Source organism: Babylonia areolata, chromosome 21 (genome assembly GCF_041734735.1).
Source record: "Babylonia areolata isolate BAREFJ2019XMU chromosome 21, ASM4173473v1, whole genome shotgun sequence".
NCBI classification, from domain to species: Eukaryota; Metazoa; Mollusca; class Gastropoda; order Neogastropoda; family Buccinidae; genus Babylonia; species Babylonia areolata.
In genome coordinates this window covers 31,521,133-31,546,007 of record NC_134896.1, presented here as the reverse complement: position 1 = coordinate 31,546,007, position 24,875 = coordinate 31,521,133, and the positions used below count along the sequence as shown (strand labels likewise).

Genomic DNA, 24,875 nt, shown 5'->3' with positions numbered 1-24,875 from the left:
CAGCAGCTCACGTGTATGGAGTCCGGTCCATTCTTTGATGTTCTCATGCCAGTTCTTCCGCTGTCTTCCTCTTCTTTTCCCGCCCTCGATGATGCCTTGCATGATTGTTTTGGACATACTGGTGTGTCGAGTGTTGTGCCCAAACCGTATCAGCTTACTGAGGTCACTGACTCAGGCTGATATTAAGCCGCTTTTTGTGAGTGATAGCCATATAGTACACACACTGGCACATGTATATGTGACGTTTCCGACATAATTGATCTGAGAACATTTCTGATTTCAACAACAGATTAAACAACCGCCGTTTTGTAAAGTCACAAGTTTGTATAAGATGAGTGATCAGCGTTGTGCCGTGATGTTGACTTTGAGATGTTGCTCAGTTTATGTCGAAGATTCATCTCTCATTTTCTCCTATGACTGTATCTTCTGCTGCCACTGTTTTCCCCCCATTATATATATTTACTCAAATGAGAAAGCAATCGATTTTCTCAACATTAACCAGATAGAATGTTGATGCAAAAGTATCACCATTGTATTAAGTCATCAAACAGGAAAGTCCGTTTGAAGATAATGACCATACCGTGATAAATGGAAACACAACGTGGTAGCTTTAGCCTTTTGTTGTGGTAGAGAACATGCGAGCGGTGTTTTCAGGCAATGATGGCTGTTGTTACAGAACGTGTGGGTGATAGAAAAACGTTCATTGCAGAGATAAAAGCATTCATCGAAAAAGAATGTACTGAGATAGGAGAATTACTGTCACACCTTTCCTGGACGCCTGATCACATTCTTAAAGTAATGATTTTGTGTTTTGTTTTTGACTTGAACTTACAGACCTGTCTCCATCCATTTTGTTCTGAATGATCAAGCACCCACCCAGCCACCCAAATACACACACACACACACGCGCGCGTTATCATTATACATTTTTAATATGTTGAGCAAGTGTGCAAGGGCGTGGATGCTCATGCATATCTTCTAAATGCATGCTTTTATGTTTGTATGGTGTGAGCATGACTATGTGAGCCACAAAACCACAAGTGAATTTCTCTTTGGAGATGATAAGGTTGATTTGACAATACAGCAAACACACACACACACACACACACACACACACACACACACACACACACACACACACACACAATTTGGATGCAATCACCATGCAAATTTCTGTTAGTGGCAGAAAAATTAGATGTGACATTGCAAAAAAGAATCCTGTCATTTAAGTAAATCACTAAATGACTATTTTACTGCCTCACACTGTTACATGTATCTTTCAATCTTATTATGAATAATGCTTGTCTCTTTCAGTCTTTTATAAATTAACTTTTGGAACTAATGTAGAGTCATTGATTGTGCATTGTATATTTTATAGAATATTATCTTAATTTTGATGAAGTGTGATTTCTGTTTCTTGCTGAATGGGATCTGACTTGGAATCTGACACAAGTGTTAAATTTGAGTTCAAGTATGTTTTTCGCAGAAAAACAACAAGAACATTAAAGTAATCTATAAAAATCACTCTTCCCCCTCATACTTTCTCCTCATCTATGATCTAGCTTGTATATTCCTACCCCACCTTTCCCCCATTTGAGGTAAATAGAAATCAAGTTTAATTTTAAGATTATGACTGCTTAACTTATATCTGTGTTAACAATTTACTGTTTTGGTGCTAGTGCATCACCCTTTCTCCCCTCTTACACCTTCTCCCCCAACCATACCCCACCATGTTTGTGTGAGTAGTCTTACTTAAGAAATGTGATGGAATAAGTGTTATTATTTTTTTAGAATAACTGTATGACTATAACTATATATTTCTACCAAGCAGTCATTGAAAGTGTGCTAACCTTCGCTATTATTGTTTGGTATGGAAACATTTCCAAGGCAGAAGTTGCAGCCCTTAACAGAATTGTAAAAACTGCCACCAAGATTATCGGGGCTGATCTATCTTCTCTAGAAGACATATATTATAAGCGGCTACTCCAAAAAGCAAAATCAATCAGCCAGCGCGAATCACATCCAGCTTTCGGGATTTTCGAGATGCTCCCCTCTGGTCGACGGTACAGAACTATAAGGGCGAAAACCAATTGCTTCGCCAATAGCTTTTTCCCCAAAGCAGTCAATGCCCTGTCTCTCGAACAAATCCAGTATGATAAACAGAACTGTGCAATCAACAACCATCTATCTGAAGATCTAGTCATCAGCCCCATCCACATGTAATATGCAGCTTCTGTTCAAACGTGTGCATGTGGAGGGGGAACAGAGGTGAGGGGGCCGGGGGGAGAGGGGGGGTGCGGGGGGGGGGGGGGGGGGGGGGGGGGGGTGGGGGGGAGAGTTTGTGTTTGTGTGTATGTGTGTGTGTGTGTGTGTGCGTGCATGTGTGTGTGTGTGTGTGTGTGTGTGTGTGTGTGTGCAGATACTCACAGTGCATGTGTGAGTATGCACAAGTTTTTATATTGATATGCACTTGTATGTATCCTAATTTCTACTGTATCTGTGTTTGTGTATGATTTTTGATTTATGTTCGTATCTTGTTATGTACTATCCCCCCAATATTCCTTGTGACCCCAGTACACTTGGTAACAAAGACATATATTCTGTTCGATGAGTATATCTGTTCTTAAGATAAGTTTTAAACTTTTTAATTTTCTTTATGGTGAACCTGAAGGCAAATTTCTTTACTCTGTTTTAGACAATACATAATTACATTGATTGATTGATTGATTTTTAGACCGATTGATGATTTTCTGAAGAGATTGGCAGCATGTTAGATAATTCACAGTATCACAACAGGAATGGAAGAAATCTAAATTTGCAACATCAGTAAGTTATCTTCTTTTTATAGTCAGTATAATACAGAGTGTTGCATCAGTTTTACAGCACTTTTGTCATAAATAGCAGGTAACTAGACAGCCGTCAAAGGGGTTAAATGCATGGATTTCTTTTTGTGCAGAGCACCTCAGTCACACAGTGCCCCTATGATCCAGGTCACCAGATGCCAGAATCCACCTTGAAGCAGCATGCATCAGTGTGTCATCTTAAGAAGATGGGTCTCTCAACTGAAGAACTGGTACGTGGACTCATATGGTTTAAACATTTTAATACAGGAAATAAGACACACAATATTGCGTTCAATACATTCTTCTTCTCCCTGAACTCTGTGAAGAGTCATTGGGACGCAGCACTGAAGAACTGTTCATTCACCAGATTCCTTCAGGCCTGACAGCTGCGTGTCAAAGCCAGGGTCATTGCGAATGGTTTTCCTGTTCAGTCTGTAGTGTTGTCAGTCCATCATCGTTTTTTTGTTTGTTTTTGTCTTCCCCAGCTTGTATAATTGTTCAAGAATCAAACTTGAGCAACAGCTAGCTTGAGGTTATATTGTACATTGATTCACATCACTCAGATTGGATCTATCTACCCATCTAGATAGACAGATAGATAGAGAGTGTTTGTGTATGTGTGAGGGTGTGGGGGTGGGTGGGTTACCCATCTAGATAGATAGATAGAGAGTGTTTGTGTAGGTGTGGGGGTGGGTGGGTTGTGTGTCTTTTCTTTATCTATTCTTCATGCTATTTATTTATTTATTATTGTTATTAATTTATTATTATTATTATTATTATTATTATTATTATTATTGTTATTATTATTATTATTACTACTCTCTTTTTTTTTTTTAACATTATAGTTATTATTTATTTATTTATTTATTTGTGTAAGCTTATCTATTATTTATTCACCTTTTTTTTTCCTCAAGGCCTGACTAAGCGCGTTGGGTTACGCTGCTGGTCAGGCATCTGCTTGGCAGATGTGGTGTAGCGTATATGGATATGTCCGAACGCAGTGACGCCTCCTTGAGCTACTGAAACTGAAACTGAAACATGTGTAATCATTATTCATTTTGATGTTTTTGCTTTATAATGTTTTTTCTTTATAATGATATGGAGTTAGGATGTTTATCCAGCAACTGCAATTAGAATTGTTGAAATAGACCTTATGGAGGGGTGAGAGGTGTGTGTGTGTGTGAAGGTAAAGCACAGAGTGTGTGAGTTTTTTTTGTGCAGTGAGAGAGAGAGAGAGAGAGAGAGAGAGAGAGAGAGAGAGAGATTTGTTTCACAAAACCAATGAACAACTCTCATCAAAGAGTACATAATTTTAATGTCTACTGAAATTATATCATTACTGTAACTATAATCAACGTGTTCATGTATTTGTTTTCAGGAAACAGAACTGCAGAATGACGGTATCTTCTACAAAAATGCAGATTTAGTGGGCAAAGTGCAGTTAGGTAAACAGTTGTTTTTGTATCTTTGTTGTGTACTTTTTTTTTTTTTTTAACTGAAATGAAATCACAGAAAAAAGAATTACTATGTCATTGTGAAATATACAATAATAATGTATTCTAATACAGTTAAATATAGTTATAGTTAAATATTCTTTGTGCTATGTCTTGTGTGCTGTCTTAGCTAGCTTCCCCTTGACAGAGCTGTTTGAGAGAGGGTCTGGGATCGATTCCCGGCTCTCGCCCTTTCTCCCATGTTTGTCTGGAAAATCAAACTAAGCGTCTGGTCGTTTGGAATTGGATGAGATGATAAACTTAGGCCCGGTGTGCAGCATGCACTTGGCACACTGCAAAGGAACCCATGGCAACAACTTCTGGCAGACTTCTACAGAAGAAAACCACTCTGATAGGTACACAAATATATATGTATGCACTTACTCGCAGTTCAGTTCAGCTGCTCAAGGAGGCATTACTGCGTTCAGACAAATCCATATGCTGCTAAGCAGATGTCTGACCAGCAGTGTGACCCAACATGCTTTGTCAGGCCTTGAGGGAAAAGAAGATAAAATGAAACAGAGTAAGATAGATAAATAAGTTAACTGATAAATCAAAGTAATAAACAAAATTAAAATATAAATAAGTTAAAGATGAAATAATAAATTAAGAAATAAAAACAATTAATAAATATATAAATACATACATTAATAAACAAATATCATAGAACATAATCATAATGTCAAAAGATAAATATTTTCTGGTTTTTTTTTTTTGTTTTGTTTTTTACAAAAAGAAATTGAATGAACAAAATAATGAAAAAGAAACGAAAAAAAAATCTGCGTGAATATAAAAAAGTTAAGATTGAATACTGATTTGTTTTTAGAGGAAAGGCTAATCATTGTCAGAATTTTTCTTTTCTCATTGGATGTTAGATCTCATCTTTTTCTCCTTATTTTGTATGTGAATCATCTGGAAGTTTCATTTGATTTTGCAGATGAAGGACTGTTGAACCGAATCCTGTGGAATCATTCTATGGAAAACAGACAAGGTTTGAGATTATTTGCAGTCAATGTCCGTCATCTTGTCTTCAGAGAAATGTTTTTAAAAGGCAGCTATAGAAATGAAGAACAAGGGGCTGTCCATAGAGATCACCTGATGGGTAACAAATATTGATTTGTGAATATTTTGTTGATGTTTTGCATAGAGATCACTTGATGGGTAACATATATTTTGTTGATATTAGATATTTAGTTGATGTTTCAATAGCAGCAACAGAAATGTTTCAGGTCCTCTGATTTGTCTTCTCTTAGACATGCTGGAAAAACATGTTTTTAAGTGGAGGAGTCAGTAGTTAATTTGTGTTGTTTTCTCACACTTTTTATCTTTGTTTAATATGTTTTCATCTTTGCTTGGAATCTTTTAGCTTTTCATATGAACTAGAATAAGATGTGTCAAACTCTGTGTAAAAGGTTTTTTTCAGTTCATGTGATGTGAGGAAAACATATTGAAGGTCCAACCAATGTGACTGATAGTGTAGCATGTGTTGAGCTTAGTGTTCTCACACAGAAACGCGAGGCAGATAGATATGATATGGAGCAATGGTTTATTGCTTCCAACGTATAGATGCCATGCAAGGGTGAGCAAGGGGTGCAACTCACAAAGAATAAAGGAAGCTTAATCAGATCTATCAACTTCAACAGCATGGACATGCAGCTACTCAGAGATAATGAGATTTTCCTTCAGAGAATGATTTTATTTTTCAGTTTTATTTGCATTTGTTTATTTGTTGAATCATTTATTTGCTTACACATGCACATGCACATGCATGCACATATGCACACACACACACACAACCATATACACTAACACACACTCGCACACATACACACAAACACACTCTCTCACACACACACACATGCTCACACACACAACCTGTAGCTGTTCCAACCATCCATAACACCCTCACATTCTGGGCATCCCCTTCCCTCCCCCGACCTCCCACGATAGTGCACATGGGACATCGCGAGATGCCTGTGAGCGGTGCTGACTGGAAGGTGAAGCTGTCGGGGCAGGAGAGACTGGCGGTATACGAGCACTGCGTTCAGACCTTGAAGGCGCAGGGCAAAATGGCCAACGTGGAGCGTGATGAGGTGCTGACCACCGACTGGGAGAGAATCGTCAAGAAAGGTAGCTCAGGTTCTTCTTCTTCTCCTTTGTCCGTGGGCTGGAACTCCTACATTCACTCGTATGTACATGAGTGGACTTTTACGTGTATGATCGTTTTTACCCCACCATGTTGGCAGCCATACTCCGTTTTCAGGGGTGTGCATGCTGGGTATGCTATTGTTTCCATAGCCTGTGGAATGCTGACATGGATTACAGGATCTTTAATGTGCATATTTGATCTTCTGCTTGCGTATACATTTGAAGGGGGTTCAGGCACAAGCAGGTCTGCACATATGTTGACCTGGGAGATTGGAAAAATCTCCACCCTTTACCCACCAGGTGCTGTTACCGAGATTGGAACCTGGGACCCTCAGATTGAAAATCCAATGCTTTAACCAGTCAGCTATTGCGCCTGTCGAGTCCAGGTTCAAGTAGTAGGTGAAAGGTCCCATGGATATTGGGGCAACGGATTTATATCAACTGTGTCTAGGGCTTGGCAAAGGAAGGCAGAGCCCAATTCTCTCCTTCCACCGTTTTAACCTTCCTTGGAACCAGTCAGGTACCCATCCACATCTGGGTGGTGTGAGGAAAATTGGAGTAAAATGTCTTTTCCAAGGACACAACACCGCATTGAAATGGGGCCTTGAACCTTGACCAAAGATGAACACTGGATCAGAAGTCCAACACCTAACTGATTCTGCCATTTGTATCAATTAACACCTCGGTTGCTGAGCTTTGGCAATCAGAGTGACATGCGTTTGAAGCATGGCTGCTGCTTTTTGTGTGTTCATCAGTAGCGTCATTGTTTTCTTTCTGAACAAAAGTAATGTAATCCTCAGAGTAAGAAGTCCAAGCAAAGAATGGTGACTGACATCCTGACCTGAAAGCTCCGTCTTATCTCAGTGTGGCAGCCCTTCTCTGATGAACATAGGCAGCAGTAGTTAAGGGGTTAAACACTTGGAAATCACATTTTCAATGATCATAGCCTTCTTTGTTTGAAGAAGGCAGTGACTGTTGAAACTGTATTGAGAGTAGTGTGTGAGTGGTAATAACTTAAATGTAAGCAGAAGGGATGTGATGTTAGCGATTATATGGAGCATAGATGGATTGTTGGTGGTTATAAGAAGAACAGATGGGTTGTTAGTGATTATAAGCAAAGTGGGAATGGATGGGTTGTAAGTGATTTTAAAGTTTGGTATGTTAGTGATTTTAAGCAAAGTGCATGAGTTTTTAGTAATTATAAGCCAAATAGTAATGGATGGGGGTGTTTGTGATTATATGCAGAATGGATTGGATTTTAGTAATTGTGAGCAGAAAGCACATCATGTTAGTTATCAGAAGCAGAATGCATGAGTTGTTTGTGATTATTTACAAAATGCATTGGTTGCTAGTGAGTATTAACAGAAGGCATACCATGCTGGTGATTGCAAGCAGAATGTTTGGGTTGTCAGTGATTATGAGCAAAAAGCATACATGTTGGTGATTATAAGAAGACTTGATGGGTTGTTAGTGATTATAAGTAGAATGGATGGGTTGGTACTGATTGTAAGCAAAATGGAAATGGATGAGTTGTTAGTGATTATAAACAGAATGCATGGGTTGTTAGTGATTAAAAGCAGAATGCATGGGCTATTAGTGATCATAAACAGACTACATGGGTTAGTAATCAAAAGCGGAAGGTATGGGTTGTTTGTGATGATAAGCGGAATGGATGGGTTTTTAGTGATTATAAACAGAATGTGTGGGTTGTTGGTGATTAAAAGCAGAATGGATGTGTTATTAGTGTTTATAAGCAAAAAGCACTTAATTTAAGTGAAAAGCAGAGTGGATGGATTGTTATAAGTGATCATAAGCAGAATCTATGGGTTGTTAGTGATTATAAACAGAATGCATAAGTTGTATTATAAACAGAATGTATGGGTTGGTAGTGATCATAAGCAAAATGCATGGGTTGTTTGTGATTAAAAGAAGAATGCATCAGTTGTTAGTGATCATATGCAGAAGGGATGGGTTTTTAGTGATTATAAACAGAATGTATAAGTGAATTTCTGTTGTCCTTGCCATTGACAGGCATGTTGGAGCAAGGGGGAGAGAAGCCCAAATCCAAGTTTGAGTTGCTGGCTATGCTGAGAGACCAGAAGCGTCGCCGGGCAACCTATCGGGCGAAAAATGTCCACGTCACTAAGAAATCCTATACGGAGGTGAGAGCGATTCGTGCAGGTGTGTGTGTGTGCGTGTGTGTGTGTGTGTGTGCGCGCGCGCGTGCGTGCGTGTTGTGAACAATTTATTGCAGACGTGTGTGTGCTGTGCTGTGCTGAGTTTATTTCAGATACGTTTGTGTTTTATGGTGTGCAGAGTTAACTGCAAAGATGCAAGTGTGTTGTGTTGTGCATAGTTTGCTGCAAACATGTACATGTACTGAGTTGTGCACAGTGTATATTGTAAACTTGTATGTGTGTTGTATGTCAGGTCAGGGGCATAGCCCTTGCTACTGGTACCATGTAACCCAGTACTACCTGCTGCATGTGAAGTCTCCCAACGATGGACCAGGTGGAGGAGGAAACCTTTCCCAACGGCTGCGAAGGCGGAAGAGGATGACCAAAGGGCAAGGGGAGCTCTTATCCTTGGCTGGAAGTCCTCCTAGGAGAGAGAGCTCCGAAGAAAAAACCTGCACCTGCTGAGGCCGTCCTATACCTGGCACTATCTGCACCTGTGGGACTGTGAGCATCGGTAGGCGAGAGTGGGGAAAGGACTGCACAACTCCTCCTCACTAAAAAAGGTACCTGTGCTGGTCAGGCAACCAGGCTAATGTCGGAATGATGAGATAGCCCTTCAACACCCAGCTTTCCCAAGCCCTGCGGCGATGGAGAAGTGGTAACGGGGACAGGCAGAGGATGCTGCTGGCAGTTCGTAGTCACAACTCTGCATGCAGGCGGCTGTGGGGTGATGGTCGTCCACCATAGACTGGGGCAGATGCGGCGCCCGTATCCTCCCACAGTGTCAGAGCAGCCCTTTTTAGGGACAGCACTGCTTTCCCCACATGGGGAAGGAGAGATAAAAGGATCCCTAAACAAAGCCTGCCTCACCTAGTACATAGTAGAAAACCGCACCTATTTGGACATCCAACACTAGCGGTCGAAAACAACAGAAGAAGAGAACCAGGAGTCATGCCCTGTCTCTGGGTGCCTGGAATGTTCGCACCCTCTTAGACAGAGATGACAGACCAGAAAGACGCACAGTGCTCATTGCTAGAATGCTTGATCGCTACCAGGCGGACATACTCACATAGCAGCCCTGAGCGAAACCAGGTTTGCGGGTGAAACCCAGCTGGAGGAAGTTGGAGGGGGCTACACCTTCTACTGCATTGGGAAGCCAGATGGCATCCCAACAACCTCAGGCGTGGGCTTTGCCATACAAACCAAACTTGCACGACAGCTTGGCAGCCTTCCACATGGGATAAATGATAGGCTGATGACCCTGCGTTTGAAGCTGTCCAAGGATTGCTTTTTCACAGTCATCAGCTGCTATGCCCTGAGGATGACCAACCCTGATGACATCAAAGAAGCTTTCTACGAGGAGCTCAGCCACACCATTTCAGCGGTAGACAGAAAGGACAGGCTGATCATCCTTGGGGATTTCAATGCCTGCATTGGCGTGGACTTCTGCTTGTGGCCAAAAGTCCTAGGACAGCACGGCACTGGCAAGCGCAACTCCAATGGACTGCTTTTGCTCTCGCTGTGCGTGCAGCATGGACTGACCATCACCAACACCCTCTTCCAACAAGCGGACAAGTACAAGAACACATGGATGCACCCCTGCTCCAAGCAGCGGCACATGCTGGACTATGTGATTGTCCGGCAGAGGGACAGAGGTGATGTTTTCATTACACGCTGCATGAGAGGAGCAGTCTGTTGGTCGGACCATCGCCTGGTATGCAGCAAGATGAACATCAGACTTGCACGCAAGCTCCAACCAGCCAGGCAGAAACCCCCTAGAAAGCTGTACATCCACCGCCTCCCTATCACCAAGGACGTGTTGCATCAGCAAATCCAAGCAGCTCTCCAAGAAATTCCTGCATCGACCGATGTAGAAGAGGTATGGAGCATCTTTAGAGATGCTGTGTACACAGCAGCAGCTGACACACTCGGCTTTGTACAGAGAAGCCACAAAGACTGGTTTGATGAGAACGACTCTGGAATCTCCAAGCTCCTGAACACACTGCATATACGGCATCAGGATCACATTTCTGATAAAGACTGCCAGAGGAAGGAGAACCAGTTCTTGCAAACCAAGCAACTCATGCAGAAGAGGCTGTGTGAGATGAAGAACACCTGGTGGGAGAGAAAGTCCGAAGAGCTTCAGTCCGCTGCTGATGCTCATGACATGAAGACCTTCCATGATGGTCTTTGAGCTGTGTATGGGCCGAGAGTCACAGTATCAACCCCTGTCCGAGCCTTGGACCAGACCACCCTCCTGACAGACAAGAAAGACATCCTTGCCCGCTGGGCAGAGCACTTCAACACCCTCCTCGTCCGTATCTGACGAGGTAATTGCAGCCCTCCCACAGCTACCAGTCAGTGACTCGCTAGCTGCGAGGTGAGGTGCTGACAGACAAGCTGACCGCCCTGTTCCAGTCTATCTGGGAGAGAGGGGAGGTCCCCCAGGATTTCAAGGATGCTTCAATTGTCCACATTTACAAACGGAATGGAGACAAAACATCCTGCGATAACCACTGTGGAATCTCTCTCCTCTGCATCGCAGACAAGATCTTCGCCCGCATCATACTGAACAGACTGGTTGACCATGTCTCCAACACAGTCATCCCTGAAGCACAGTGTGGCTTCCGCTTAGGCAAGGGAACATGTGACATGGTGTTTGCCGTACGCCAGATGCAAGAGAAGTGCCGTGAGCAGAACAAGGAGCTCCACATGGTCTTTGTAGACCTAAGGCCTTTGACACGGTGAACTACCGTGGTCTGTGGAAGATCCTCCTATAGTTCAGCTGCCCAGAGAGCCTAATCCAGCTGATTGCATCATTCCATGATGACATGCAGGCGAGAGTACAGGAAAATACTGACATGTCGGATCCGTTCACTGTGGTAAATGGAGTGAAGCAGGGCTGCATCCTGGTACCCACACTGTTCTCCATTCTCTTCTCTGCCATGCTGATCGACGCCTTCCAAGACTGTGACCGGGGCATCTACATTCAGTTTCACACAGATGGCAAACTTTTCAACTTGTGGCGACTCCATGCCAGGTCCAGGGTGTTTGAGGCACTGTTGAGAGAGTTCCTCTTCGCTGATGACTGCACGCTTACTGCACACACCCATGAGGACATGCAGTTCATTATGGACAGGTTCTCAACCTCCTGCAGGCGCTTTGGACTCACCATCAGCCTCAGCAAGACTGAGTCCATGTACCAACCGGTTAGCTCACAGAACGCCAGTGCCTCCCCCCCACCTGCAATCAAGATCGATGACACAGAGATCAAGTCAGTCGACAAGTTTTGCTACCTGGGCAGCACCATATGCAGCAACGGAGCCCTTGATGCAGAAGTGATGCTGCACATCGCCAAGGCCAGCTCCGCCTTTGGCAGACTCAACAACAGGCTGTGGAACAACAAAGGCATCAGGCTCAGCATCAAGATGAGAAAACCTACAGAGCTGTTGTGCTGACCACCTTGTTGAACTGCTGTGAAACATGGACGACTTATTGCCGTCACATTCAACAACTTGAGCAGTTTCACCAGAGATGCCTACGAAAGATCCTCGGCATAAAGTGGCAAGACAGGGTCTCCAACCTCCAGGTCCTAGAGAGGAGTGGCCTGCCCAGCATCGAAGGCCTGCTGATCCAGTGCCAGCTACGCTGGACAGGACACGTCCGCATGACAGACAGCAGGATCCCGATGCTTTTGTATGGCCAGCTGAAGGAAGGCCACCGTGAACTTGGAAGACCCTGCAAGCGCTTCAAGGACACCTTGAAGACAAACCTCAAAGTCTGTGACATAGACATCGCTTCTTGGGAAACTGATGACCTTGACTGCTCTCGCTGGAGGATGCTGTGCTCTAGTGGCATAAAGACGTTGGCCATTAAGGAGAAGCGTGAGCGAAGGAAGCAGGGCTCAACTTTTGGAGACATTTTCCCTTGCAACACCTGTGGGAAGTGCTGCACATCCAGAATTGGCCTCTTCTCACATATGAGGACACACACCGACAGATAAGCCTGCCTGCCTATTCATCCATCGGACCAATGGGAGACTCCATCATGTGTGTTGTGTTGTGCAGTTTATATTGCAAACATGTATGTGTGTTGTGTTGTGCACAGTGTATTGCAAATATGTACATGTATGTGTTGTGTTGTGAATAGTTTATTGCAAACGTTCATGTGCTGAGTTGTGCACAGTCTATCACAAACATGCATATATGCTCTGCTGTGAATAGTTTATTGCAAACATGTACATGCAAACATGACGAAGTTGGTGTCTCACCCTGTCAACATGTGTGTTGCAGATAATCCGAGAAGTCATCCAGAACCAGATGGAGATCATGATGCCCTCAGGAGAAATTAAACAAGAACCGTATGTATACTTTGATCAACACAATCGCTTACAGAAACAAATTTGACTTGGCAAGAGTTGTAGCCATTCATGTATTATTATTATTTGATGGCCTGGGTATAAATTAAAACAAGAACCGTATGTATACTTTGATCAACACATCTGTTTACTCATTCCACTCCAGGTATGAGTTAACATGATTACTTCCCCTGTGGACCAGTTACAAATGTTCTTGTACTGATACATTATTTTAGTGTGGTTTATTCTTGTCTGGTACAGTTGGCGTTTTAAGCTGAACTGTTTACAGATTTCATAAACTGTAAATCAAAGTTTTGTTTGACCAGTCAGATCAACAATTTTCCATCGATTTTCTCCACGTTTTTTTTCTCTAGGTGTCATCATCATGAACAAAGGAAGGAAGAAGACTGACTGCAGAAGAGGTGGCCGAGCTGTTCATGAATTATGACAGTAATGATGAAGGAAATAGTATAGTTTCACTGATGAGAGTGACGTATCCCACGTTTTAATACCAAGATCGAGGGCCAGCACTCATTCTCTTTGCAGGCCCCGTCATCGTGGAATAAGCTCCCTCTTTCCCTCCGCAGTTCAGTTTCTCTGTCATCCTTCAGATCTTCTCTTAAGACTACTCTTTTCACATCCTGATTGGCATCTCTGTTTCATTCCTACTCCAGTTTGTGTGTCCCTTCTGCATGTGCGTCTGTTGTGTGCGTGATAAGAGAATGGCAAAATCGTGGTGGAAGTGGCGACTGTCCCTTGATGCCTGTGCTGTTTCGTCCTAGTATACTTGTCCTTTTTGTATTTTTGTTTTTGTAAGTGCTTAGGGCTTTGGTAAGATTAAGCGCAATAAATGCCCATTTTTATTATTATTATTATTATTATTAATTTCAAAGCGTTCCCAAAAGTTTGGTGGTATTCTGTTTTCAAATAAGTAAGTTGCAGCTGTTTTAGTGAACCACTCAATTTTTACTGCAGTGGTCTCATGTAGTGCTGGTCTCAGGGGAGATGTAGCAGGCATGTAGTTGTGGGGTAGAACAAGTTAATGGAAACAAAATTGATCAAGCATACAGTTTTTGTAGCCATTTATTTGCAGATCTCTCGCCAGAAATAGACTGGACTGTTCACAGTGTTGTGGTCATATCTGCTTACATAGTAGTGACACAGTTAAAATGATGGTTCACTGTTGAATGCTATGAAACTGTTAAGAGCCAGAAGAGTAGACACCTGTAACTTCTCTTGTCTTTAACTTCTCTCTCTTTCTCTGTCTGTTGTTTTCTCCTCATATGGCATTTCGGAACATGAAGTGTGTCTTTGTGCTTAAATAGGTCATGTCCATGCTTTCATTTACAGCTTTTTTTTTTCTTTTCACATGTACCTTGTTTTTGTTGTTGTTTTTAGGGTATGGGGAGTTGTTTTTTATTACTCGTTTCTTGATGAGGGCTACCACATTATTGCAATGACCAGACTGATATAGTCAGAAGTAAAATACCACATTATTGCAATGACCAGAGTGTTGATTTTCTCTTCTTTTCCTCATGTCCTCAGGCAAGAAGATGAAGAGACTACAGGGGGAGACCAGGATGTCTCACGTCACAGACAGCGTTCTTCAGAACACAGCAGTTCACGGAACAGAAGCCGAAGCCCAAGGAAACGAAGAAGTCGAAGCCGAAGCCGAAGCCCCAGCAAAAGATGGCACCGGAGCCGCAAGGTGAGCCGAAGCAGAAGCCCACAAAGACCCAGATCCAGAAGCAGAAGCAGGAGCCCGAGAGGAAAGGACAGGGGGGCCAAACGGAAAAGGTACGAGGAGGAAGGTCCCCTTTCCGGCAGCGAGAGAAAAGAGTCCCCAGAGCGATCTTCCCACCCTGACCATGAGCAAGAAGACGGGCAGATTGAGAGCGATGGCAGCAGTTCGCAGCACAGGCGCTCACACTCCAAGAAGAAAAGCTCCAAGCATAAGAAGCACAAGCACAAGAAGCACAAAAGCAGGTCCCATCGTTCAGATTCGGATTAGTAGTAACGTTTGCTGAAGTGAGTCCACCTCTTGCAGATTCTGGTTTGTGTCATTTTTATCATCCCCATCCATCTTTTCAGGGAAATAACACAACAACAACAACACCAAGAAGTGAAAGTGAAAACCTGAAGGAAAACGAATGGTGCTTTGTTGAGGACCTTGAGATAAACACACAGCACCCTTTGGTGCCCATTTTGTCTTGTCCATCTTTTTTTTTTTTTTTTTCTTTTCCAAATTTGATCAGATCTCTCTTTCACTTTATTTCTAAACAACACTTTTTTTGGTTTTTCTTTTGTTGCCTTTTTCACTTTCACTCCTCATTTTTGAGTTGATTTCTGAAAAAGGAACCACTCAGATGGAATGTTAAACATAAATTATTCCAGTCACAGTCATAACCATAAAAGCAGATATGTTTATGTGGAAATGTTATATGAGAATTGTGAATGATATATATTTCACAATGCTTTGTGTTACTTCCTGGATTTTTCTATTCATGAGCCTTGGATAATCTTTCTTTTTTTTTTTTAGTTCAGGGTTTTCAAAGGCTGGAGGAAACCCCATTGGGACAAGCAGTGTACTCAGTCTCTTTGTTTTAATCTAAAGATGAATCCAACATGAATGTCGCATCTCCGGGCCAGAGATTCCCAGATTATTTTCAGCCATCTTGGGGAATAGATGATAAATAAACCACCTGCCCCATAAATTTCTACTTCCCTTCCTTGATTAAGTAAAGAGACTCAGATTTAGAATTTAAACGCTTCCTCATTCTTGAATGCATGAGTCAGTCAAAGCACTCCATTCTCAGCCAGTTTGCTAGCATCACCTCATTGTCTGTCAGCAAGGTTGAGGTCTCTCTCCGTGGTCTCTCTCCACTGTTTGCTGCCAGTTCGTCTTGGGCTGTCCTATCTTTCTTTGGTCTGTTGGCAAGGTATCCATTTCAGGGCTTGGCATGCTGATTCTTCTTGTGGGAAGCCGGAATACATGTCCCTGCCAGTGGAGACGTTTGCAAAAATATGCTGGTCAGGACAGGGCTCTCTCTCTCTGACTTCTTCATTTGAGTCAAATCATGCCATTTGATGCCAAGGATCTTGCTTTGGCATTTGGTGTGTAAGGCATCCAATTTTTTTTCTTTTCCTCCGTGGTCTTTGGTTGCCAAGATTCGCAACTGTAGAGGAGAGTAGACAGAACATTTGAATTATAGAATTTGAACTTTGAGTTTGAGGGAAAATTTCTTGCTGCCCCATATTATTTTGCTTTGTTTACCCTTTAACTCCTGCTGAAGAGTACGCTCATCATTGAAGTGCTGTTACCTTAAAACATTGGGTTCTGATGCTGGTCAGGCATCTGCTACGCAGATGTGTAATGTGTATGGATTTGTCCGAATGCAGTGACGCCTCCTAGAAACTCAACCGCCTGAAATCAGACATTAAGTTAGAGATCAGGTTGTTGATCACCATATGGACTTCCTCTTGGGGTTGCATTGCATTTGTTTATTACAATGAATAACAGCATGCAAAAGTACATAAAAAGTCTTTCTTGCACTCCAGACTCGTACCACACTGATCTCATTCCATCAAGATTCAGCAGTCAAAAGGTTTGAGGAAGGCAAGAATGTTCAAACTGACTCGGTGAGATTGAGTGTCATTAAATTTCATCTGGTTCATCGTGGAAGCAAACGTCTATGTGTGTGTGTGCGTGTGCACGTATGTGTATATATATATCAGACGATATTTCTTATCACGTTTGTCCAGCAGCATAAACTTGGGAGGGGGAGGAGAGGAAAGGGGATGGGAAGAGACTACAGAAAGAAAAAGGAAAGCCTGAAACAAAGTGATAGAAACACAGAAATTTATAGTATGGAATTTCCAGAAGGTGGGGCTACTATTTACAGCTGAAAGAGCATGCATGGGGATGAGTGTGTGTTTTTGTGTGTGGGTAAAAAGTGAACATCTTCATTACTTCATTAAGTATTGATGAATAAAACACCCATTTAAGTATCCAAATTTCACTCCACTCTCAACAAACACAAGAACACATGCACACAAGAATTTTTTAATATTTCATTTTAATGGCGGTCTTTATTGTCAAAACAAGTTTTTCATTTCGTAGAGTCCCATTTCCACTTGCATAATAACATAGAAGAGGATATGAGTGTTGGGTATATCACTGTACATTTGATAAGATGTCGGTCAGACGTGAACAGGGCAAATGGAAGGAAGTAGTGTTGCTATCCAGCAGTACGTTCAAATATATACAGACACGCAGCTCACAAACAAACTCCAGAAGTATACTCTCCCTTTTTTTTTTTTTTTTTGGTCACAAGTGTTAAGCCAACATAGCTTGTTGTCATCACCTCACTGTTCAGTCACCAATGTTTACAGCAGTCTGTGTAGTTATTATTTTATTTTTGTGTGGGGTAATTTGTACATGTTCTTAAAAATAAAAAAAACCCAAAAAACAAAACACACACACACACACAAAAACCAACTTTTTTCCCCCTCTGTATGAGTTCCATTTTCTTTGTGTGTAATCTTTATATGTTATGATATTTATTTTAGTTTAAATCCAATACAGGTCAGTATTTATATCGCTGCAGTTAGAAGACTAAGATTGTGCTGAATACCACACAAAGAACAGTTTACAGGGAGTGAGAGAGAGAGAGATTGGAGACATTTAAAACTAAGGAGTGCCATACCCACAATGGTATATTTTGTTTCTCTTGGAATAAACCAGTTGCCAGTAGTGTTTCTGTTTGGTCTGAACACAGGAGTATAACAGGTTTGTAGTTAGTCACAATCATATATATATGTATATATATATATATATATATATTATTTTATATTTTTTCATCACAGTGGTAGTTAAATGGCAAAATTTGTGTCATTTGTTTTTCTTTACAGGCAGAAGAGGGGGAAAAAAAGAAAGAAAAATAAAACTATTTGCATAATGTGTCTAGAAATCACCAACCTGCGTGAACAGACAATAAATAAAGTAACCAATAAATCTATTTGCATAAAATACTCCCCCTCCCCCCGAGAATGATATCAACCTTTTTTCTCCCCAACATGCCCCTCCGGTCTTTTATCTCTTAACTCTTTCAGTACAAATGATCAAACGATAACAACACACACCAATGCACAATCATACAACATCTTTTTTTTAACGAGTTATACCTACTGTGTGTGTGTGTGTGTATGAGGAACGAAGCCAGATATAAGGTCCATGTTACAGATTAAGCTACCACATATTAAAATTCAGAAGTTTTCATGAAAAATAACATTTACAAATTCGAATCTGATGCAAAATGTATCATCTAGGAAAAACAAAAACAAAACAAACAAAAAACAAGAAGAAGGAAACACCTTTTCACATCCAAATACTAAGCAAACAAACACCACCTTAATACAATTACACATGACACATATAAACATTGAACACACGCATGTGAAGAACTGCCTCATCAGCCCAGAACAATCTAGATTTTCATCCTTATCAAGAGTCTCAAAATGTGTTCAGCCAAACGAGTGTATCACTATCAGAGAAAGAAAAACAAATCCCCACCCCACTGAATATTCTTAGAGTTCTGAAGAAAAAATCTTAACAACTGAAAACAAAAATCCCCACTTTTTACCAAAGAAGACCAGCTTCCATGGCCTATCAAAAACCAGCAGGAAAGATCACAAACATGACCAATATGTGTAAGTACAAACAACTACAATACTGGATATGACTGGAAAATCAATGTACATGTGTAAAACTGTAAAAATCTTATCACATTAAAGCATGGAAGACACAATTATTGTAACTTGTGAAAGTGATGTGGATCCATTTCTCATTTGTGTAGTAAAAAAAAAAGAAAAAAAAGAAGATTTATCACTGAAAATGCTACAAGGTATAGTAACTAGGAAATGCATAGGCAAGAGAAATGAGAGCTTGAGATGCTTTTGCCTTAACATTAACCATGGCATGCCTTTTTACATAGCTAACTAATGCATAGTTCACATAAAAATGTGCACATCTTTTGGCTTCATGAATTAGGAGTTACACTTCATGTGTCTGTGTATACGCTTGGGTTTGCGTATGTGTATGCATTCACATTATTTACTTCAACATGATCAACGAAGAAATGTTAAATGTGTCAAATATAAAAATGTATGTTCTTACACTGATTAACAATATAAGCTGTTGTAAAAATATAGCATACGGTTGTAATCCTTCACTGTAAAACATCTGCCTAAAATTTCAGGTTACATCAACACTAATTATAAAATTAAAAAAAAAGTCATTATAAAGTAACCCAGAGATCCTTTTTTCTTTTAATATTCCATTACATAAAAAAATAATTGCTTGATAGGTTGAATCAACACTAAAATAGAAAACATCATTATAAGTGTACTATTTATGAAAACAATGCAACAAGACCTCCCAACACTTGGGGTCACATGAACACTAACACATGGTATACCACCTAAGAAGACCTGCCTGTTAAAACACAGAGGAAAAAGTATAGGAACAAAACATCTGGCAGTGACACTGTTACAAAGAGTGATATGATCAATTCCAGTCTTCACAAAATTACGACATGATCCAGTCCAAATTCCACACAAATTTGCTGACAAACGTGCATGTACAAAAGAACCAAATGTGCATTTAGTTTCTGGATTCCACGGCATGACAGCTGAAGTCTGAACTTTCTCCTCTGTACTCCCAATGACAGTTTAAGTTTCAAAGGAGGTGTCTGATCCATATACACCACACCACGTTTCCTTAAAAAACACAAGGAAACAAAAAACAACGAACAATGGGCTGATCAGAATGCTGCTTTTGTGGCATGTTTCTTAGGCTGGCCAGCTGCTTTGCAAGCTGTACACAGGCTAAGAACATCCCAACACAAACACCACCCTCACAGATATGCTACAGTTCACATGGATCCCTGACAAATACACTCCAATTTATGTGGATGTCCTGAATCAAAGACCTGTCATTTTGTGACATTCAAAAGTTTCATCCTAAAGAAAAATTGTGTCGGCATCAATTTCGTGTCCACACCAACCATGGGGAACTTTAAAAACAGATGTGCATCAGACAAGACTGTGTTTTTAAAAGCCAGTCATTGCTCTAATCCTATCATGGCTTGACCAGCAAATGAGAGAGAAAAGTAAGGTTGTGTGTGTGTGTGTGTGTGTGTGCGCGCGCGCGCGCGCTTGAGTTGGGAAGAAGGCGTTGGAGAATATTTGGACATTGGTCCCTGACTTGAGAGAACAGACACAGAAAGAAAGACTGAGAATCCACAAACAAATAAGAATGATCACTTTTTGCCCCATCTTATCAGAAAATATGTTGCAAAGCATTATTTTCTCCTGTTTATTCTACCCACTCTCCTCCAACATCCACCAGGGCCTGAAGTTGTTTTGTTCCATGAGTGTTTCATCCATTAAAAAAAAAGAAAAAGAAAAAGAAGGTCACTGCGACATGGCAACATTATTTCTAAACCCCTACACATAACACACAAGATTTAAAATCAGTTTGCCGCCCTCTGTAAACACACACACAAACACCTGTTCCACCACACAAGCAAGCAGTAGTGAACATGCTAACAAAAACTCCCTAAATCATTTAATTTTTGGTCCCAGTCACCTAAAACTTCAGTAGAAGACAAGGAAGAGGCTGTGTACTGAGATTCAATCGCCTGACGAGTCTGTTTTAAATGTGTAATGTATATATGTCAATGTGTAAAATGTAACAGTCATCCACAATACAGGGACTGAACACCAGACACTTTCACACAGCACACACAACACGACAACAGCAGTGATACACACCAACAGTTTACAAACACATGGTCATTTCAATGTACTGTGCATAGAAGGAATCTTGACCATCATCCTTTCAGCTGGAAAAAAAACCCAAAACAACCAAACTTTTTCTCCAGAACAACATCCATTACTGTATTTGCATGACAAGGCACAGGAGCATAAAAGGCAGCTTTTAGTTTTAAAATTTTCTTTCTCCCTTTTCATAACCGTAATTCTGGCATATTTACATCATACTTGTAAATACTAAGTTCAAGCTGTGAGTGAACTCTGGGTGGAAACCCTGATAATAACTGTTGCATATATCGTATACTAAAAAACAACAAAAAAACCAAAAAAACCCAACTGATTCACATTAAAGACAGTGAGTACGATATGTGGAAGAGACGTGATGAGGACAGAGAATACATGTCCATCCTCCAAAGTCCACATTAAAATTCTGAAAAAAAAAAAGAAGCTCTCAGCTCATAGCTAATAAACCAAGCGATTCCTGCTCTGTGTTTTGTGAATGCATACATAATGGATACGTGTCTAAGAATAAGGCACAATCCCCGTCTAAAAATAGGTCCAATTCAGTAAAAAGAAAAATCACAATGCTGAAAAATACCCACCCCAACCTCATTTACACAATCTAAACCCTGCTTTACACACTTGTTTCTGGCCACACATGAACGTTTGTTAGTGAATACAATGGTCATGTATAGTCTGCAGTATGTCCACAAAGTGTAAAGGTATCAACAGTTTAAATAATGTGAATTTCGCATAACTTTTTCAGGTCTATGGAATTCTGCTTTTACCACTATACCAAAGGGATTATGTGATTCTTCCAAAGTACTGCAACACAAACTCTGTCATCAATGTTTTACAATGTAACAGAGAAATTCATGAGTGCGAACGTCTCAAGAACTGCAACAGCTGATGTGCAACATGCACAGGTAAACTTGTCCATGTATTCAAGTATATTACCTGTGAGTGTGTGTGTCTGTGTATGTGTGTGTGCATGTGTTAGTGTGGGTGTGCGAGCATGTGTATGCATGCGGACATGCATCTTCTGGCTCATACAAAGGTCTGCGTCTTTGCGATAACACACAGATGTCCAGCCAGCTTGTTCAGCACTTGTGACCCTCTTCTCCTTACACATCAAATGACCTCCACATTTTCCAGCAAATATTCACAGGAGACTCTAGCTATCAAGCATGTAATTGTATTAATTAAATACACAGTCACCTTTTACACTGACACTCAAATCCTATGTTCTTTTTACAAACTCTTATGAAATTATTGATCATTTACACACATGTATACACAGGGGTAAAAAAAAAAAAAAAAAAAATCATCCAGAAGCTGCATGAGTTATTAGTTTTGTAAAAAAAAAAAAAAAAAAAGAGAGAAAGAAAACAAAATCATTCATGTCGAATATTCATAAGAATAAAGAAATGTACAAAAACACCACTTAAAACAAAGAAACAAAAAAAACCAAAACAGTATTATTTACAAATTCTGTACAACCATCGTTCATCACCCATTCAGAGTACATCAACTGATGTTCATCACCCATGCAGAGTACATCTCAATAAGTAATTAAAGAGTACAGAGGGAGGGCTTGGGTTGGGGGGCTACACCGGAGTGCTTACCAGTTTGTTCTCATTTCTCTTCTCATGTCCAGATTGCCGTGGCGAACACGCAAACACACAAAAGGTGGAATTGGGTGAGGGGGTGGGGTGTTTGGGGGTGGGGTGGGGGGGGGGGGGGTGTTGGGGAAGGGAGTGGGGTGGGGTCAAGCAACTGAAATGCATTTAAATCGAGATAATATACTCAAGCCTGACGCAACAAACAATTCACCTTACCTTAACACTCACTGATGTCACCCAAGGGTTTTACTATCTCTCTCTATATTTATTTTGCTTTTCTCTGATTCCTCACTTGTAAGGATGTGTCTATGTGAAGTACATGCATGCATGCACGTGTGTGTGTGTGTGTGTGTGTGTGTGTGTGTGTGTGTGTGTGTGTGTGTGTGTGAAATAGATCATTTACTGACATGGAAAAAATTAAAGAAAAAGAAGAAAGACTATTTTCAAAAAAGAAAACATAGAAGAATGGACCAAATATACTGAAAAAATGGAGGGGAAAAAAAAAGGACAAATCAAGAGAGCAGTAGAAAAGAATTAATTTCTGGCACAGAATTTCCAGAAAAAGATGATACTAATAACAGGGGAAAAGAAAACAGAAGAGAACAGACCAGAGAGGCAAAAAGGATGGGGGAAAAAAAAGGTGGAAAATAAGAGAGCAGTAGAAAAAACAAAAGGAAATTTCTGACAGAAGAATTTCTACAGACAGAGGACACTATTTCATTGTTATGGAGAAAAGCATGGGAGATAAATGCTGTATCACTGAGATACACATGTGGAGAGAAACGGTTAAAAAAAAAAAAAAACCCAAAAAACAAAAACCTCTTATTATAATAGTTAAGAGAAGTGTGGTGAAAAATTGGACTGCGTCCACCCTGGAAAAGCGACAAAATGTGCTGCATATGCTTAAGAACTCGATGAACACAGTTCCCTTACTTGAGTGGAAGACAAAAGAGAAAGGGAAAGACTTTGGGTCTGCAGGCTTTGTTATATGTAAAAATGTTTCAGAAGACGCAGTGTGTGTTGTATCATAACACATATACATGTACACACATATATATATATCTATATATATATATATATATATATAGTAATTCCAGTTTTACATAAAATCAATTATACCTCCACCAATTTTGATTCTCAAACAACAGATTTAGGTCTGTGATAATGGGCTGTTCTCCTAAATTGCTAAATGTTGTCAAACTCTAAACATACTTGTTAATCTTCCAAGCCGACACTGTGTGACCAACCCACACTGACCAACCCATATGCGACGGGCTTGACATGGATTCTCCAAGTGTTCCAGACTCGGAGACAGCACACACATGTACATACATACACAATATCAAGCCCAACACATACACATGCATACGTGTAAGTGCACACAGACATACTGACACATACATACACAAAGGGAGTTGACTGATATGGAAAGTATGAACAAGATATTATCTGCTATACACAAAGTAAAGCTGATGTTAAAACAAAACAAAACAAAACAAAAAACAACCGACAAAAAAGAACTCTTTATAACAAACACACAAAAAGTGAGAGATAATGCAATTCTCATATACATATATATAGCAATATCCTGAGGTATATATTTGTTTAATACATGATGATACGCATATTTTTTTGACAATTAAATAATTACAAAGGACTAACATACAACCCTTTGCTGTAATTATTATCATAATTCAAATGATCGATAATGAAAACTGAAATGATGACCCAAAAAGCAGCACTACTGACATGAAATGACAATAATAATAACGACAATAACAACATACAGATAATTCTGTACCATCATGATTAGCAATGCCATCATCATCAAGGCACACACTTTACAGGCACAGTTTTTTGTTGTAAAGCTTAGTTATACTGATGTTTAAAATACACTCTATCATCAGCAGTGATATTAAAATACTTCAAATTTCCAAGGCCACTTAGGTCAACAGACATTTCATAAATAAGTCAACTGTGATATCTTTATCAAGTGACAGAGAGAGAGAGAGAGAGAGAGAGAGAGAGAGAGGCAGTGGGAAGCTCTTTAGTTCAAGGAGCGAAAATAGATTCCTCATGCACAAGTGGCAAGGAATGTGACTATTTAGCATCCATCTCTCTCTGTATAAATCTATCTATCTATCTATCTGTGTGCGTGCATGCGTGCGTGCGTGTGTGTGTATTTCACCTGCAGATTTGGTGCTTTAGGGTTTTACTAATATGTAGTCTATATTTAACAGAAGCATACAGTGCTGTCTGTTTTCTGTCATACTGGTGAGAGAGAGAGAGAGAGAGAGAGAATGTGTGTGCGTGCGCGCGTGCTCGTGTATACATGTATGTGTGTGAGTGAGGTGGACAAGTGGAAAGTCAAAGAAGAAGATAATCAAAGGAAAAGGAAGAGA

At 40.5% G+C, this 24,875-nt stretch overlaps 1 protein-coding gene across 1 annotated transcript; it reads left to right on the top strand.

Annotated features, from left to right (window-relative positions):
• Positions 1–626: 626 nt before the first annotated feature.
• Positions 627–22,506, top strand: LOC143296031 (U11/U12 small nuclear ribonucleoprotein 48 kDa protein-like). The gene is made up of 8 exons (XM_076607776.1): positions 627–795; positions 2,957–3,073; positions 4,222–4,288; positions 5,274–5,327; positions 6,287–6,466; positions 8,516–8,646; positions 12,954–13,021; positions 14,564–22,506. Exons 1-8 carry the CDS (start codon positions 658–660, stop codon positions 15,027–15,029), a joined length of 1,221 nt encoding a protein of 406 aa, XP_076463891.1. The 5' UTR covers positions 627–657; the 3' UTR covers positions 15,030–22,506.
• Positions 22,507–24,875: the final 2,369 nt, after the last annotated feature.

Bases quoted from the DNA above. Each gene is read 5' to 3' on its own strand.
- LOC143296031 (XM_076607776.1), top strand. From the start codon at position 658: ATGATGGCTGTTGTTACAGAACGTGTGGGTGATAGAAAAACGTTCATT. The intron at 6,467-8,515 runs GTAGCTCAGGTT...TGCCATTGACAG, and splicing joins GGAGAGAATCGTCAAGAAAG to GCATGTTGGAGCAAGGGGGA. The intron at 13,022-14,563 runs GTATGTATACTT...TCATGTCCTCAG, and splicing joins GGAGAAATTAAACAAGAACC to GCAAGAAGATGAAGAGACTA.